The following is a 15174-nucleotide window of genomic DNA, read 5'->3' on the forward strand; positions in this document are numbered from 1 at the left end:
TACAGAGGCATTCTTTGTAGTTGAATGAACTCTACAGACATGGGACTTCCTTGGTGGTCCAGTGGTTAAGAATCTGCCTTCCAATGCACGGGACGCGGGTTCGATCCCTGGTCGGAGAACTAAGATCCCACATGCTGCAGGGCAACCAAGTCCAAGCGCCACAACGAAAGATCCCACATGCCACAGCTAAGACCTGACGCAGTCAAAAAATTAATTAATTAATTAAAAACTCTACAGACGTGCTTCAGCACCATGGAGGATGAGGATGGACACCCAGACCAGGGTCACTGTGTGGACAGCCGTGGTACACACTGATGATAAGGGAGGCAGGAGAATACAGATTTTTTTTTAAACTTTTTTATTACACAGTAAAGAATACAACAATACCTGAATCATACTTTAAAGATTCACAGGTTGACAGACCATACATTACAGTCCAACTAAGGAAAAAAAAGATAAACAAGAAACCACAGTTCAGACATAGTAGACTTAAAAGCTCAAGAGTATGCTGACAAAAGCATGATGCCTAGACCCCGCCCCCCAGTGTTAGTCTACCGTTAACTTGTGGTACATGTCTGAATTAAGTATTGCACAACAACTTTAATTTTTCACAATAATGTCGCAGAACCCAAAATAATATTTTAAAAAATTACTTCAAATCTGCATTTCAGCAGTCTCCAATTTTTTTCTGTCCCTTGAGGAATTCGGACAACATGGAGTCGCTTTCTTTCCCTAAGTATTCCAGACGTAGGCATGCTTTGCATAAGTAAACCAGCCTTGAAATTTTTAAATCCCCAAGACATGCACCTACACATTTAAAAAAAAAAAAAAAAAGTTAAGGATAAAAAAAAAAAAGACAGGTGGCCCTGTCACACACAGTCTCCTGACAGAGAAAAAGAGAAAAAGAGTCAGAGACAGAGATAAGAGATAGAGGACGCCCTATTCCTATCAGCGACCACCATTCAATTCTATCCAATGAAGATAACTTTTTTTTTTAAATGTGTTATACCTACAAATTATACTCTCACATAGCCTGTATATAAGTGACAAGCAAAAAAGGAAAGTAACAAAAGTTTTCTTTTCTTTCTCTTCTTTAGGTTTATGAGGTCTGCATTGTTACCAAGAAGTGATATGGTTTGCAGCTGTATGAGCTTAACTTTTGGTATCCTGGTTCTTTTGTGCCCATTTGGTTTGACTAGACCAGTTTTTGTTAGCTACTGGTGCAATATACATGCTGTCAGAGGTAGAGTGAAACTTTTTGCCACTGAGGAGAATGTAGCAAAACAGGAGGAGAGGAAGAGGAGGAGGAAGAGGGGAAGGAGGAAGAGGAATCAGAGATAGAGCTCAGAGTTAGGGATTTTTTGTATTTGTTTTCACTCAGGGTGCCCTGAATTAAAAGTAATGAGACGTACTGTACTAATCCTTATTTTACACACTAGTGTTAAGAATAACAGTGCTGTTTCACATACATCACAGCTTCTAGAGATAAAGACGTGTGGGTATGACATACCTCATTTTTGGGATTATTTAACCCTTCGTAGCCTAGAACATATAATAGCTCTGTAAGAAAGGACTGTCCAGTGTCACAAGCAGACTAGAAAGCAGAGTGAGGTCAAAGGATTCTGGGAGCACCATGATAAAATATAACCCATTCAGAGCCTGGTTATGTGCTTTCATCTCACTTTAAGCAGGTGTGCTGGCAGATGGACTTCCAACATGCAGATAGATGTATTTGCTCATCAGAAGTTTCTAAACTAAAAAGCCATTTAAAAATAAACATACCACCCAAACAAAATTAAAGTCAACTTGTATGTGAAAATACAGGGGAAAATGCAAAAAAATGTTAGGTTTAAGAGATTTAAGATTACCTATATGCAGATACTTAAAAGCCATTTAAAACTGTATCCAAGGCTATATTTAAAAACAAAACAAAACCAAAGCTAATGGACCATTTCAGATTTTTAAATCAATGCCTGGTATGTGTATGTATGTGGAGAAGTGTCTTCCCAGCCTTGAAAACTTTGGTTGTCTACACAGCCTGCAGCACTGCTGACTTTCCCTAAAGCACATAACCACATTCTGGGCTACTGTTTTCAAAACTAACAAGTAGTTCTGGTCTGGACCCTGGACGACGAAGGGTTAATGGATTCACACTATACCTTGCTGAACATGTTTAACCTGCTGATCATTTTGGAAAGTAGTACTGGTGCTTTTCAAAATTCCGATTTTGGTCCATCAGATCAGTCTTTGGCTGACTTCCCTTTTTTTAAGAATACTGTATAACCTGGCATTCAGCAGTGTTAAAGCTGTCAGTCTACACCTCAGCATTTGGAGCTCTAATGATTTATCTTTTTTTTTTTTTTGTAAAATTAGAAATACTTAAACAACCTTACAGCAATACGCATGCACTGTCTTTTTTTTTAAAGTAGGATATCTTGTTATTTTTTAAAGTCCCTAATAATGATTTTTCAATGAAAAAAAGAAAAAAGAAAAATTCCACTACTACTCTATGCTACAGCTAAACTTGGTGAAATGGCTCTAGCATATTTAAAAAGAGTTTGCTCAAAAAAAAAAAAAAAGCATGCCTAGGGAGTCATTGTGACAGTGCAAAATACATTTATGTACATCCCTCTTACAAAAACACCAATATGTTAGCATTCCGTGAAGCATGCTGGTTTTCAGGAAAAAAAAAAATTCTATAAGAGAATGAAATAGCAGCTCCGAAAGATAGCCTTTTTCTTTCTTTTCTTGAGGACAACCAAAAAAAGTCTTTTTTTTCCTTTTTTCTTTTTTTTTTTTTTGAACTACTAGAGAAATACCACTAATACATACAGATATAAAAGCAGCATAGAAAGATACAGGTTTCTCACCAACTAGGAATAAAGAGACTAAATGTGGGCACGTGGTTAAACTACAACGCGTCTTCACAGTCGTCCAGCACGTTTACAAGAAAAACACCATTGGGAAACCTCACAGGACAGAAGTGTTTTAACACCAAGAGAACTACTAGTTTTTAATTAAAAATCCAAACAGGGTGGGGTTGAAAAAATTTAGAAAGGGGCTGGAGCTGGAGCCATCATTTTTAAAAATTATTTTTCAATATAAAATGAATGAGCTGGAATAGACCCAATGTCTTGCTCTGTGGAACCTTGAAAAAGTGAAGAAACGTTGAGGGCTGTTTAGGGCAGCTGGCTGGTGTCAAAGCTGCCAGGATGCTAACAACTGCAGGCTGAGTCTCTTACTTCTGTGTGTGTGTGTATATATATATATAAAGGAGCCTTTTATGTTATGGCATTTTTTTCTTGCTGCTGTATTCACATATCCCACTGCAAATCATCTTTCATTTTTCCTTCTGTTGACCTGGATATTATTTCTTTTCAGAAACAGGAAAAAAACCGAACATCTGTGTCTCCTTCCAATATGCTACACATCTGCGCGTTTTGTGGCGGGTCTTCAAAGTTCAGTTAGCAACCCACGGACGCCATTCATCTTCTTGTTAAAATGTCTACTGCTGTAGCCAATGCTCATGCCCTTGAGGGTTTTCCTCTTTTTTTCCATTATTGTATATAAAGAACATTGTGACTTTTAATGTTAGCATTTTTGCTTTCAACAGCAATTAGCAATCTCTTGGTTTGCTGTTTGGTAAAGCATCGGTTAATGAGGTCATCTAGTTTAAAATCCCAGCTACTGGAAAATAACAAGGAGGAGGTCAAATCTATCATTTCATGTTATATTTTCTGCTCTCTTTTCAGTTCTCTAAGGAAAAGAAATCTTTGTTATCCACAGTAAGTCATTACGACCCGTTACTGGCCCTCTGTTTTACTAACGCCTCAAGATACAGTTAGGTTCTCTCTTGCTGAAGTACTGAACCAGGATAGTCCATCTATAAACAAACAAACAAACAAAAAACAACTTTGAGCATCTGAGGATGAGGAATTGGTTTCACGTTGGTTGTGTTGTCTTTCCTCTGACAGTTCTGAGTGCACATCTAGCGAGGGGTTGTCTCTATGGTGGAAGGGGTCCCCGGGGTGGTCGACCTCGGGGTGGCTGCTGGTGGTGTGTCCATTGGGCTCCCGGCCCCGCTGTTAGGCGTGACGGAGGAGCTGACAGCAGGCGTATCCCCCTGCTGCTGGGCTTGCAGGGTCTGTCCACAGATGTGGTGGTGCTTCTCCCAGTCTTTGTGCTGGCAAAACGAGCCACAGTATCGGGCTGTGTTACAGCCGCTGCAGGTTTCACTCGCTTTACGGCCACAATTCCAGCAACTCTATTGGAGAAGGCAGAAGAAAGTGAAATCCCAAATTATTACATTGACCAGGCTAAAGTCCAAGGAAATATGCTAGGCAGCACTACCCCCTTATTTTTCAGAACTATAAGAATGAAAAATCCAGGTGTGTATGTGTACACACACTAAACACCCTGAAGATGCAGGTTTTGGTGTAACTGCCCAGACTTTTCTGCCAAAAACTATTATGACAAAAACTAGACAAACTGGTTGAGGCTCTTTTCCATTTGTACTATAAAACCCCTTCCCTTTAGGTTTAGTTATCTTCACATCTAAATTCTCTGTTCACCCATACTAACAACTGCGACATCTAAATTTTCTCCTTTCTAATACGACTACCACCATGGAAAGTCTCAAAGATAGCACTCCTGGCAGAAGCTTCTTCCTTCAAGACACTAACACAAAGGGACTATGAGGATGCTCTATTAGATTCAAAGGAATATAATGGACTAGATAGAGGATTCTATCCTCTGCTCTACCACAGACCAGAAAAAGTAGGGCATGTGTTTAGCTCTTCCCACTGCAATCAGTTATTCACTGTACCTGACAACCAAATGGTAGGAAAGTCTCGAAACAATCCCCTTTACTTCAGCTCCCTGGAGATTGGATCCTTGGTTTGTTTTTTCTCTGATATATTTTAAGCACCCACAACAGTGCCTGATATATATAGTAGGTGCTCAATAAATATTTGTGAAGTTTTAGGACCCTAGCAAGCCTACTGCCAATCTCCACTGGTGCTTTCCAAGAAGTGAGAAAAGCAGAAATGAGGCTGCCTCTGAGATAAAACACATCGTGAATCTGGGGACAGACATACTAGAGATGGAAGAACCCCTAAATGGGACAGATCCTGGGGAATGAGGAAGTGTCAGGGAGGAGACTAACAATGACAGTGCCCTAAGGACCCTTCCAGGAGAAGGGGGAACCTCAGGAAGCCAACTTGAAACGTTTGTGTTTCCTTTGGCAAGACCATCCCCATTGTGAAATGTTATAGCAAGTGATCTTAGCTTTTGACATTAATCCTTTTATCCTGTATCTTCCTTGGTTTTATTTTCTTGCAAAACAAACTTCCGACTGTAATCTGGTAACCCCAACCAGCTGATAGTATGTAGCTGTGTCACAGTTAAAATACCTTTTTTAAAGCCCTGATATATATGGATATTAAAAATCTCCCCACTATGTTCCCTGCAATTATTTTGCTTTCAGCATGTTGGCTGTGTGGCTTAAGGTGGGCTCATAAGCCTATTAAAAATGCCCCAGTGGAATGTCAGCCCATCACCCTGGTCTGTGTACAGCTTCACCACTGTGCAAAATATGCAAAGCAATTTTTAGCACTCATTCTAATTTGGCTAAAAACTAAAGGAGCTCCTAGAGTCTTTCAAGTGCTGGAAGCCTAAAAACTCAAGAACTACAGCTTAAAACTTTTAGAAAGAACTAAGCCCTATGTTCATATTTCTTTACCATTCCGAAATTATGGCCCATGAAGGGAAAAAAAATTAAAACTTTAAGATCACAAACTCTGGCCAGTGGAAGGTGTTTTCAGTGAACATAGCTGAAGAAATCTAGAAGCTTGATTTATATGTTAATATCATAAATAAAAATGGAATTAAAATTAATAGTACCAGAAAGTAATTTTTTTTCCTACTTCCCTTTAATTTAGCCAGGAAAATATCCCAAAAAATATGTACCTCTGATCAGAGGCTTCATTACCAAAATTAGAAGCCCTTCTTTCTCAAAATTAATTCAATCTTATTGCAAGGACAATGGTTCCACAAAGGCCTGAACAAACATGGGCCTGGCCCATCCTCCAGAGCAGCGAGGTATGACACTCATCACTCAGGAAAGTTTACTTCCTTGAGCTTTAGGCATTTAGAATAATGCCAGCTGGATCCTGGAACAAACTCAGAAATAAGTGAAATTCCTAAATAACATCAGAAAATCCCAATTAGAGAACACAGACCCAGATCCAAAACAATATTTTAAGGAAATTAAACATCTAATCTGAGTTAAGTGGCTTCTTTAGGAAATACCCTGGTGTGAGTCCTATCCGCTTTCTGGCAGAGGCACATCTTGGCAGACACAAGGCAGTAACTGCCCAGTTCTCAATGGCTCCTTCAGATTGAAATCAGATGTAGGCAACCTTCTCAATTTAAGTTGATTAAACACACAGACTAAACCAGGTAATTACAAATGCATGTGTTGGGGAATGGAAAGAGGAGACAGAATGGGGACTTCTTTATTTTTTAAAGTGTTTTCAAAGATGGGAACAATTTTACAAATAAAAAAGTGGAATTGTGCCAAATATAGAAACAGATGTTTTGGATTATGAAGCTGCTGGGAATGGAGCCTTTTTGCCTAGCATTTCTGGATTCTGACCCAGGATTCAAGGGCTCTGGTTAGTTTTACCTCCAGTCCCACTCCGAAGTTGTTCAATCCCATTCATTTACCACCCACCACTGAGACAAAAACAACCTTTGACTTTAGGAAGGTGCAACAAAGAGCAATTCAAATGAGCTGGTGGGAAAAAACCTGCATATTTTTATTGCTGTTGACATTGCATTGCCATGAATGTATAGGGAACTTTAGCTCAAGTGTTCAACCAATGGAAATCCCCGAAGTGCATATTCCTTTTTAAAAGTTCATTAGAAGACAGACATAGCAATTTCTATTAATTTCTCCTGGGTGGCTCTACCAAATTTCCTGTTAACTAATCCATACCTGTAAGACTGATGCCTGACCACTGGCACTTGGCCTCTCAACCATCACTTCTGGGAACTGTGCAATGTGCAGAATCTTATGAGTACTCTAATTTTAACCATTTTAAGTTTCTAAGCTTTCTGCCATACACAAAGGTGGAAACTGCAAATTGTGTATGATACCCAGGGGTGTAACTGTAGGGCAGGGATTAAGGTGGTCAATGGCTTAATCTAATTTTATATTTTTCAATTTGTGCTTTTCATATTCAGGCTAGTATTACCTGATAGTTGCTTCTTTCATTCATTCATTCATTCATTCATTCATTCATTTTTCATATAACTGAGCTTCCCTTTCAGTCCTCTAAGCAATGATGCTGGCGACTGAATTACCAAAATAGTACAGAAGTCTCGAGAATACCATTTCATAGCAAATTTCATTCCCAAAGCCCATGGCACTTTATAGTCTCCCTTTATTTGTGATAATATTATTCCCTTTTCAGCATAAGGAATGTTTTCCTCCCTATTATGGGAATCAGCAATTGGCCAAAATTAGGCTAGGACTCAGATGAAAAATAGGAGGCAGAACACAACCCTCCCTTTTCTAAATGTACTGGTGCTACCTAGGGAAATGGAAATGATGAGTTGAAGCTTTGGGTGTCAAAGCTGCATGTCAAAGATTGTTGATACTTGTTTCATATCAGCAATTCTTTTTTGTCCCTAAGAACAAAATTATTTCCTTCATCTTGTTATTTTAGATACAGAGAGAATGGTCTTTCTGTCCTACCAGCAAAATAATATCCTTTCTGGTTCTTACTGTTGGAAATTCCTTTTACCAGAAACAAAACATTTTCTCCTAAAAAGTTTCTCCAGGTCTCACACACCTATAATTCTCCAGAAAAACCTTTGCACGCAAGTGATGTTCAATGAATAAAGTAGAATGATTATAATTAAAATTCTCGAAATGTAAATAACTTTTATAGTAAATGATTTGCCTAGATATGAAATTACATAGGTAAGGTTGGATTCACTCAGGTCCTTGCACTGCAAACCAAATACTCTTTCCAAAATGCCACGTTTTGCCTATTTCAGATCTTTCTTAGAGCCTGTTTTGGCAGGAATAAGGTTAGGAGGGCACTTCAACCCTGAAAGTACACAGAGGTTGAACCAGGAAGTTGGAACACCAAAGACAGGTATCATGGTGTGTAATGGAAATGGCTTCCAATTTTGAGTGGCTCCAGTCACCCTTTCTTGGTTTTTCACTTCCAACTATATCACTTAGTGGATTCAGAACTACAGGCAAGTTACTTAACCTCGTAGAGTGACAGTACCTATAAAGTAGGAATCATAACGATAGGGTTATTCAGGATTATATCAGTGCTAACTGAAGTGTCCTGATGTTCGGTGGGTCCTGAATAAACGGCAGGAACTAACACCACCTCCTCCTCTTGGCACTGGCTGAAAGCAAATGAGACTACATACCATCTCTGCATGGCACAACCTTCACAATTAGAAAGCTCGTGGCCCCGTGCCTCCCTTGATAGGCATTGACAGCTACACAGACAGAACATGAGCTTACTTCCACTTATACGTCATTAGTGGCCAGTTACTTTTTCTCCTTCCTCGCTGCCCTCAGACCTTCTGAAGATTTAGCACTATTGACCTTTTCCCCATTCCTCCTTTTTTAAAAAAAACTTCCCTTATTGAAAGTCCTTCTAACTTTGGTTTCAAGATAATAAAATTCTGTTTCTTATACTATAACCTCTTCCTCTTCTAGTTTTTCATTTTCCCCTAAATACTTGGCAAGGAGGGAAGTTGGCATAAAGAAAAGAAATATCCTTTCCTTCCTACACTCTACCTTGGCAGTCATGGTCTTAAACCATTAGCTGTAAGAAAATGACTCTCAAACCTTCCTCCAGCCTTCATTTCTTTCCTGAGCTGCTGTCTCTTATTTTCAATTGCCTGTTCTGTAGCGCCACCAGGATACTCCTCTGTCACCCAAGTCAGTAATCCCTAAACCTGACTCTGGTGTGGTCCTTTTCAGTCACTGGCAACGCTCAGGCCAACGACTTTGTCATCTCATTGGAAACTCCCCTGAAACCTCTCAGTGCCAAATCCTACAGACCCTGCTTCCCCCATGGTCTCCCTTCCTTTCCAATCTCACGGTTACTATTCCTTCCCTGCCCTTCCTGTTAGAATAGCTTCTTAATTGTTTTTTATTTTTTCTCTCTCTTACATACTCACACTGCTCTTTATAAGGTGACTTGTTTATAAAAGACTTCTACTCATCTTATTTGTACCTCTCAACCACCTTGCAAAGTGAGTTATAAACATTATCCCAGTTTTATAGATGAGAAAAACCAAAGTTCCAAGAGGTGAACCACTTCATGTCATTCCAGACCATCCAATACACCATGAACACCTATGGATTCAGACAGCTGGTCTTTTAATAAATGAAACAAATAAGCAAAAATCTTAGGTAACATAGAATCAGCTCATACTGTGAGAGCTCCAAATTCTTCTGGGGATCGACAGGTCTGATCAGATTGTGAGGCTTTAATGGGAGCCATGCTGGGAGACTGTGTGTAGTAACTGTGTGGTGACTACCTCCTACTGAGTCCACTTAGTCCATCCCCAGAGTCTGGGCCGCACTGCACAGGATCCACTGGGGATGGCTCTATTAATTCTAGAGGGGGTAATGAAGATGAACCTGTCAGAGTGACCTGTTCCCACTATTAGGGCTCAGCAGGTTCTGGAAACAAAGTTTAAAGGTTCAGTCAGTGTTTCTGCTTAAGTGCCACAAAACCACCCAATATAAGCGTGTGCACTTCTGCACCTATCTAGGAATAACGAATAAAGACTGTTTCAATCTGGGGGAAAATATCACTTTAGTGGCTTAAACTCGAAACTAACTATTGGAACAGCACAACTATTCGCTCTCTGTTCGAGGCTCAATTCCAGCCATGTGCTTTGATCCCCTAAGCCAGAACAAGTTACAGATCTCAAAGAAAAGCTGTGGCAGGTTCCTTTTGAAATAGTCCAAATCTAACAATATTCACTGGAAAAAAAGACTCTATATGTTTACAGATAGGAACCAGAAATGAATATAGAAAAAATTAAAATGGTTGAAGATAGCCAGATTCACTGAATTTCCTTTCTTTTGATTTATGCTAATGCTAGCATTACATTCTTGATGAAAAATGTAATACACTTTAAAAGAGAAAGTACAGAAAATGTCATTTGCTTGTGTCTGCCTAAGCAGTCCAGTGTCATTCTAACGGTTAGTAATAATGATTATTAGTCTATAAACCAACGTGAAATTAGAGAATTGGATGGGAATATCCTGAAGGGGTCGAGTGTACTGCCGTGCAGCTACTAAAGAAGTGGCCTGAGAGGCAGGCACCTGGGCTGAGGATCAACATCCTGGTTTTCACATTAGACAGCATAAACTATTTAGGCCTTTGTGCTCTATCTGCCCTTTCCAATCTACAGAGGAAATCTGTCTGTCTAGTTGAATTAAATAATTGATTTGAACTTCTTAAAATGTTTTAACTTTTGTTGTTTATGCACAAAAAAAAAAAAATGAAGAAAGGTTACCTTCACAAAAAACCGCTGGGCAGATCAAAGCCGGTAAGTTTTTAAAGGTTTAATGCTTAAGGAAGATCACCTGATGTGTACACCCCAAACTCTGCATGTCTACTGAAAAACCACAGCTCTCTCCCTTCCTTGTCAGCTGGCCAATCATCAAATCCTGCCTTTTTTTTTTTTTGCTGTACGCGGGCCTGTCACTGTTGTGGCCTCTCCCGTTGCGGAGCACAGGCTCCGGACGCGCAGGCTCAGCGGCCATGGCTCACGGGCCCAGCCGCTCCGCGGCCTGTGGGATCCTCCCGGACCGGGGCACGAACCTGTGTCCCCTGCATCGGCAGGTGGACTCCCAACCACTGCGCCAGCAGGGAAGCCCAAATTCTGCCCATTTTATCTCACGGGTTCAATTTTCTCCACCCCCAGCACCACTGCCAACCATCTTCATCCAACCATCTTCCTCCTCATCTGTATCCTGAAACAGATCGGTCCCTCCTTTTCATTTCCTCTCATCTCTCTCCACACTGCAGCCTGAGTGATCCTTCTAAAACACTCACCAGCCACATAGTCATCTTGTTTGCAAAGCCTAGCAAAGCTTGCCTTCCCATCTTCCCTGCAAGAAAGCACTGACGTGCGCATGGACCAAAAAAGCAGTGATGAGGCAATGTGGGGGTGGGGTGGGAGGTGGGTGGAAGGTTGCTGCTGAACAGCTCCTGATTATCCTTAAGTATCAGATGAAACAAAATTTTTTCCCAGAAGCCTTTGCACTAAACTCTACTAAGACTCATAATATAGTGATCTGACTCTTCTAATGAATTATACTGAACAAGAAGGTAGGAACCACTGTATCTTCAGTGTCTAGCGCTGTCCCCGACATAGAATAATTTGCTCTTGACAGAATAAATAAATAAATGGATATAATTTAGAGTAATATGTATCAAATAACAAACTGCCCTGGGCAGGTTGCAAACCTGATTTTTAAAAAAATGTCCATAGGGTACAGTTTTAAAATCTGTATCCAAAAATGACCTTCATGATGCTTATTTCATTGTTCTGGAACAATGTAAGGACTGACAGCATGCTGAGAGCTCCAGCGTGGATCCTGCCAACCCCTAGCTGCATGACTAGCCATGTGAGCTTCCTCACCTGCAACATGATAAAATGATTACATCTCAAGGTTCTAGCCACCGTATGAGATGAGAAAACCAAAGCTTTTAGAGGTTTAGTGGTTTTCTTGAAATCACAGAATTATAATAGATGGAGCCAGGAATTAAATGTGGCTCTCTGGCTCCCAAACCTTTCCTCCTAGCATAGTCTACTTTAAAATCCTTGAGAAATGTCACCGAAGACAAGGGTAGTGCTATTAAAGATCAGTTTTTCAAGATACCCAAAAAGAAAGAAAGAAAACAGTTACTTTAGAAGATCACTCATATCTAGGTTATTTCATCCTATCTACTATTTCTAGTTACTGCTCGATACACCATATTTTTATAATGCTCAATACCAGTGTCAAGCTCATATATTGTTCTGGATATTAGAAATAAAGGTACACAGCTTATAGATACTAAAGAAATACAGCATTATTAGCCAAATATAAAGACTTAATTCTCAATTTCTCCAAGATATTTATCTTTAGAATTTAGTGACCTATAAAATACTCTTAACATGCATAACAGCCCTAAAACGTTCATATGAAAGTGATAATGTTTTAATGATGGCAACAACTGTGCCTCACAGTATTACTAACTTGAATAGAGCAGGACAAATTCTGTCCAAAAGATGCTAATAAAATTTGTGTTTTCTTTCAAAAAACACAAAACAAAGTCTTTAAATATCTTAGCCATAAGATGCCAGTAAAATTGAATTTTTGTCTAGTTTAATTCAACGATGGAAAAGTCTGCAGTTAAAGGGCAGATACACTTCCCTTTGTCCCTCTTTTCCCGAGAAACTTTCAAATGTTGAAAATCAATTGCTTTTGTCCCCTTGCTATTCATCTGCTACACATTAAATAGAAACTCTGGATATCGAATAATTCCCACAGGGTCTTTCATCTACAGACGAGCCTGGTACAAATTAAATTCTTACTCTCCTTCACAAATTGTAGATATGTGTTTTAGTGGACCGTTGATTTATCAGCTTATGCTGTTGCTAGTTCAGCATGGTGTGACTAGTTAACTGTAGTCCTTATCTAAGGGTCCTTTGGGTTGGGGATTGTGGTGCTGTGTTAATGCAGAGCGTTACCATGTTGCTCTGACTTTAGTCTCTGTTGAAAGGCATTCTGTTAGACACTGTGTTTTAGTTACTTCCCAGATCCTTCCGCCATTTAGGCTACGTGTTAATGTGTTTTAAATATACTGTAATAACACTAAATAATATTACCTCTGGCAGTGATGTTATGGTATGAAATGACCATCATAATGGTTATTACAAATAATGTGCAAAAACAGACTGTGCAGAAGATCTCTTAGAAATGTTTAATTGATGCAAGCGTTGGTTTAGCATTCGACTTCAGAACCAATAGTTAAGGAAGTGACTTTGATCCCTGGCCTGCAATATGTCTTCAGACTACACAGCTTACACAGGGTCTCTCTCCTAAATCCCAGCTGTTAGAAGGAAACCACACACATATGCTAACACACACACACACACACAACAGAATTCTGAATCTAAATAGTGCTAGGAAGTTCTAAGAATTTCACTTTAATCTGTTACCCACCAAATATATTAAAAATCTTTTTTGGCAGTTGTTCTTTTAGGCCTTTAATAAAAACAAAATTTGATCAGCTCTTGGTCAACTCCACAAGTGCCAAGCCTACTCCAATTCCCCCCCCCCCCAAAAGATTCGTTTGTCTCAACTCCAATATCCGCCTTTACTTGTGATCTCCTGAAATCGAAAAGGCCCGCCCTCATTAACGGAAGCATCTCCCCAGGGAGTCTTCCATCGGCACCTCACCTCGCTTGAATCTTCCTGCTGGTTGATGACAGCGAGAGCATCCTCCGCCGCCTGCCGCTTGGCCTCTGCCACCGTGCGCTCCATCTTGGCGCGCTCCGAGGTGATCATATCGTGCGCTTTCCGCTCCGCCTCGGACACAGCCTTCTGTAGCTCGGTCATCGCCTGCCGCTTCACCTCGTTGACCGCCTCCTCTGTGTGCCAGGCGGGCCGGACCGGACAAGAGAACAGCTCTTTGTTAGCGCGGGACCTGGGCTACTGATCGCTATTACACAGAATGCTAGACAACACGCATGACTTTCATCCCAATTACTGGGCAGTTCTTCCGGCTGTCTGAAGAACCACATTTTGGAAATTCATTTTAAGAGAGCAAAGGGTGAGATTTTTTCCTTTAATTTACACTCCTGGGAATATCTTTTAAACTACTGTAGCATCACTACAACTTTTCTACCAAACTAGTACCCCAGAAAGGATTCTGAGACCAGACTAAGTAGACAAAAGGCGAAAATAACCACAAGAATCCTGCCTGGATAATTCAGACACAAGAAGAAGGTTAATATGAACAGGTTAATATGAACACAGGGAGTACAGGGGTAAAGCTTTCAGGGAAAGAGAGGAAGGGAACAGATTTTACACAGACACATATGTAAATGCAAAGTTATTTTGCTAGTAAAAGATACAACACAATAACGAAATTAATTTAATGCAGCCCTTTTAAAGAAAATTGAAGATGAAACATACAGAAGATCCAGCTTTTCTTTTTCTTGTCATTTCCTGAGTAATGTGGACATATGACTCTATAGACTAAATGGTAGGGATTTAAAAAAAAATCATTTTCTCATTTCCAGACTTTCAGCTGTTGTCCATCTACTGAATCAAATATAAACAGTCTTGCATAACCAACTGTTGCATTAGACAAATACAATTGAATCATACTGCAGGCCAAAACAATCAGGCCTGACTACAAACCTACAAGGTGTCAAATTAGCTCTTTATTTTTGGCTGTGGAAAGGGTGCAAAGATTTGACTAATGTACAACATAAGATTGACAACTAAAACAAGTAATTTCCATTTTAAAAAATTAACTGTTCTAATTAACAAGGGAAAATATCCTCCCCCTGAATTAGTTTATCTAATTTTCATCTTTATTCAAAGCAAAATGACAATGATTAATTGAAAATTTAATAAGCAGTAATTATTAACTTGGCAAACCTACTACCAATTAACACTCTATTAAAACTAATTATGACATGTTTCATTCAAGTGTTTGCACTTAATTGTTTCACTCACTTGAAAAGCACCTTAATTAAATGTTCTGTTTAATTAAAAACATAGATTCCTAATAAAAATGTTTTACTGTAGATAAAAAATGTTAAGAGATGCAAGTCCTCCTATAGTTCCTTAAATTTCTGTAGTTATATTTCACACATCCATAGTTCATGACTTGAGGATCATGAAAAGCCCTCCACTAATAATTAACCACGGTGACTTTTGTAGCCTCCACCATTTTCCCAGAATTATTTCTGAAGTTTGTTTATTCATTTGTAATTACTGTCTGCTAGATTTTATAAACTAAATTACAGGGAAAGATCCAGACTGGAAATATTAACTAAAATATGTTAAGCCTTTGTTGGTTGCTTTAAGATATGTATGTAAAATCTGAAAACAGA

At 39.4% G+C, this 15174-nt stretch overlaps 1 protein-coding gene across 4 annotated transcripts in view; it reads right to left on the reverse strand.

Annotated features, from left to right (window-relative positions):
- Positions 1 to 347: 347 nt before the first annotated feature.
- The window catches only part of RUNX1T1 (RUNX1 partner transcriptional co-repressor 1), a 137428-nt gene continuing 122601 nt past the window's right edge, over positions 348 to 15174 (reverse strand). For all 4 annotated transcript variants that reach the window (XM_060127709.1, XM_060127707.1, XM_060127708.1 and 1 more), the window contains 2 exons: positions 13508 to 13698; positions 348 to 4264 (listed from right to left, as the gene is read on the reverse strand). In XM_060127709.1, coding sequence (XP_059983692.1) covers positions 3989 to 4264; positions 13508 to 13698 — 467 coding nt within the window. In that variant the 3' untranslated portion in view covers positions 348 to 3988. The remainder of the gene's footprint in view (positions 4265 to 13507; positions 13699 to 15174) is intronic.

The sequence above is a fragment of the Lagenorhynchus albirostris genome, chromosome 17, assembly GCF_949774975.1.
Source record: "Lagenorhynchus albirostris chromosome 17, mLagAlb1.1, whole genome shotgun sequence".
Classification (NCBI taxonomy): domain Eukaryota; kingdom Metazoa; phylum Chordata; class Mammalia; order Artiodactyla; family Delphinidae; genus Lagenorhynchus; species Lagenorhynchus albirostris.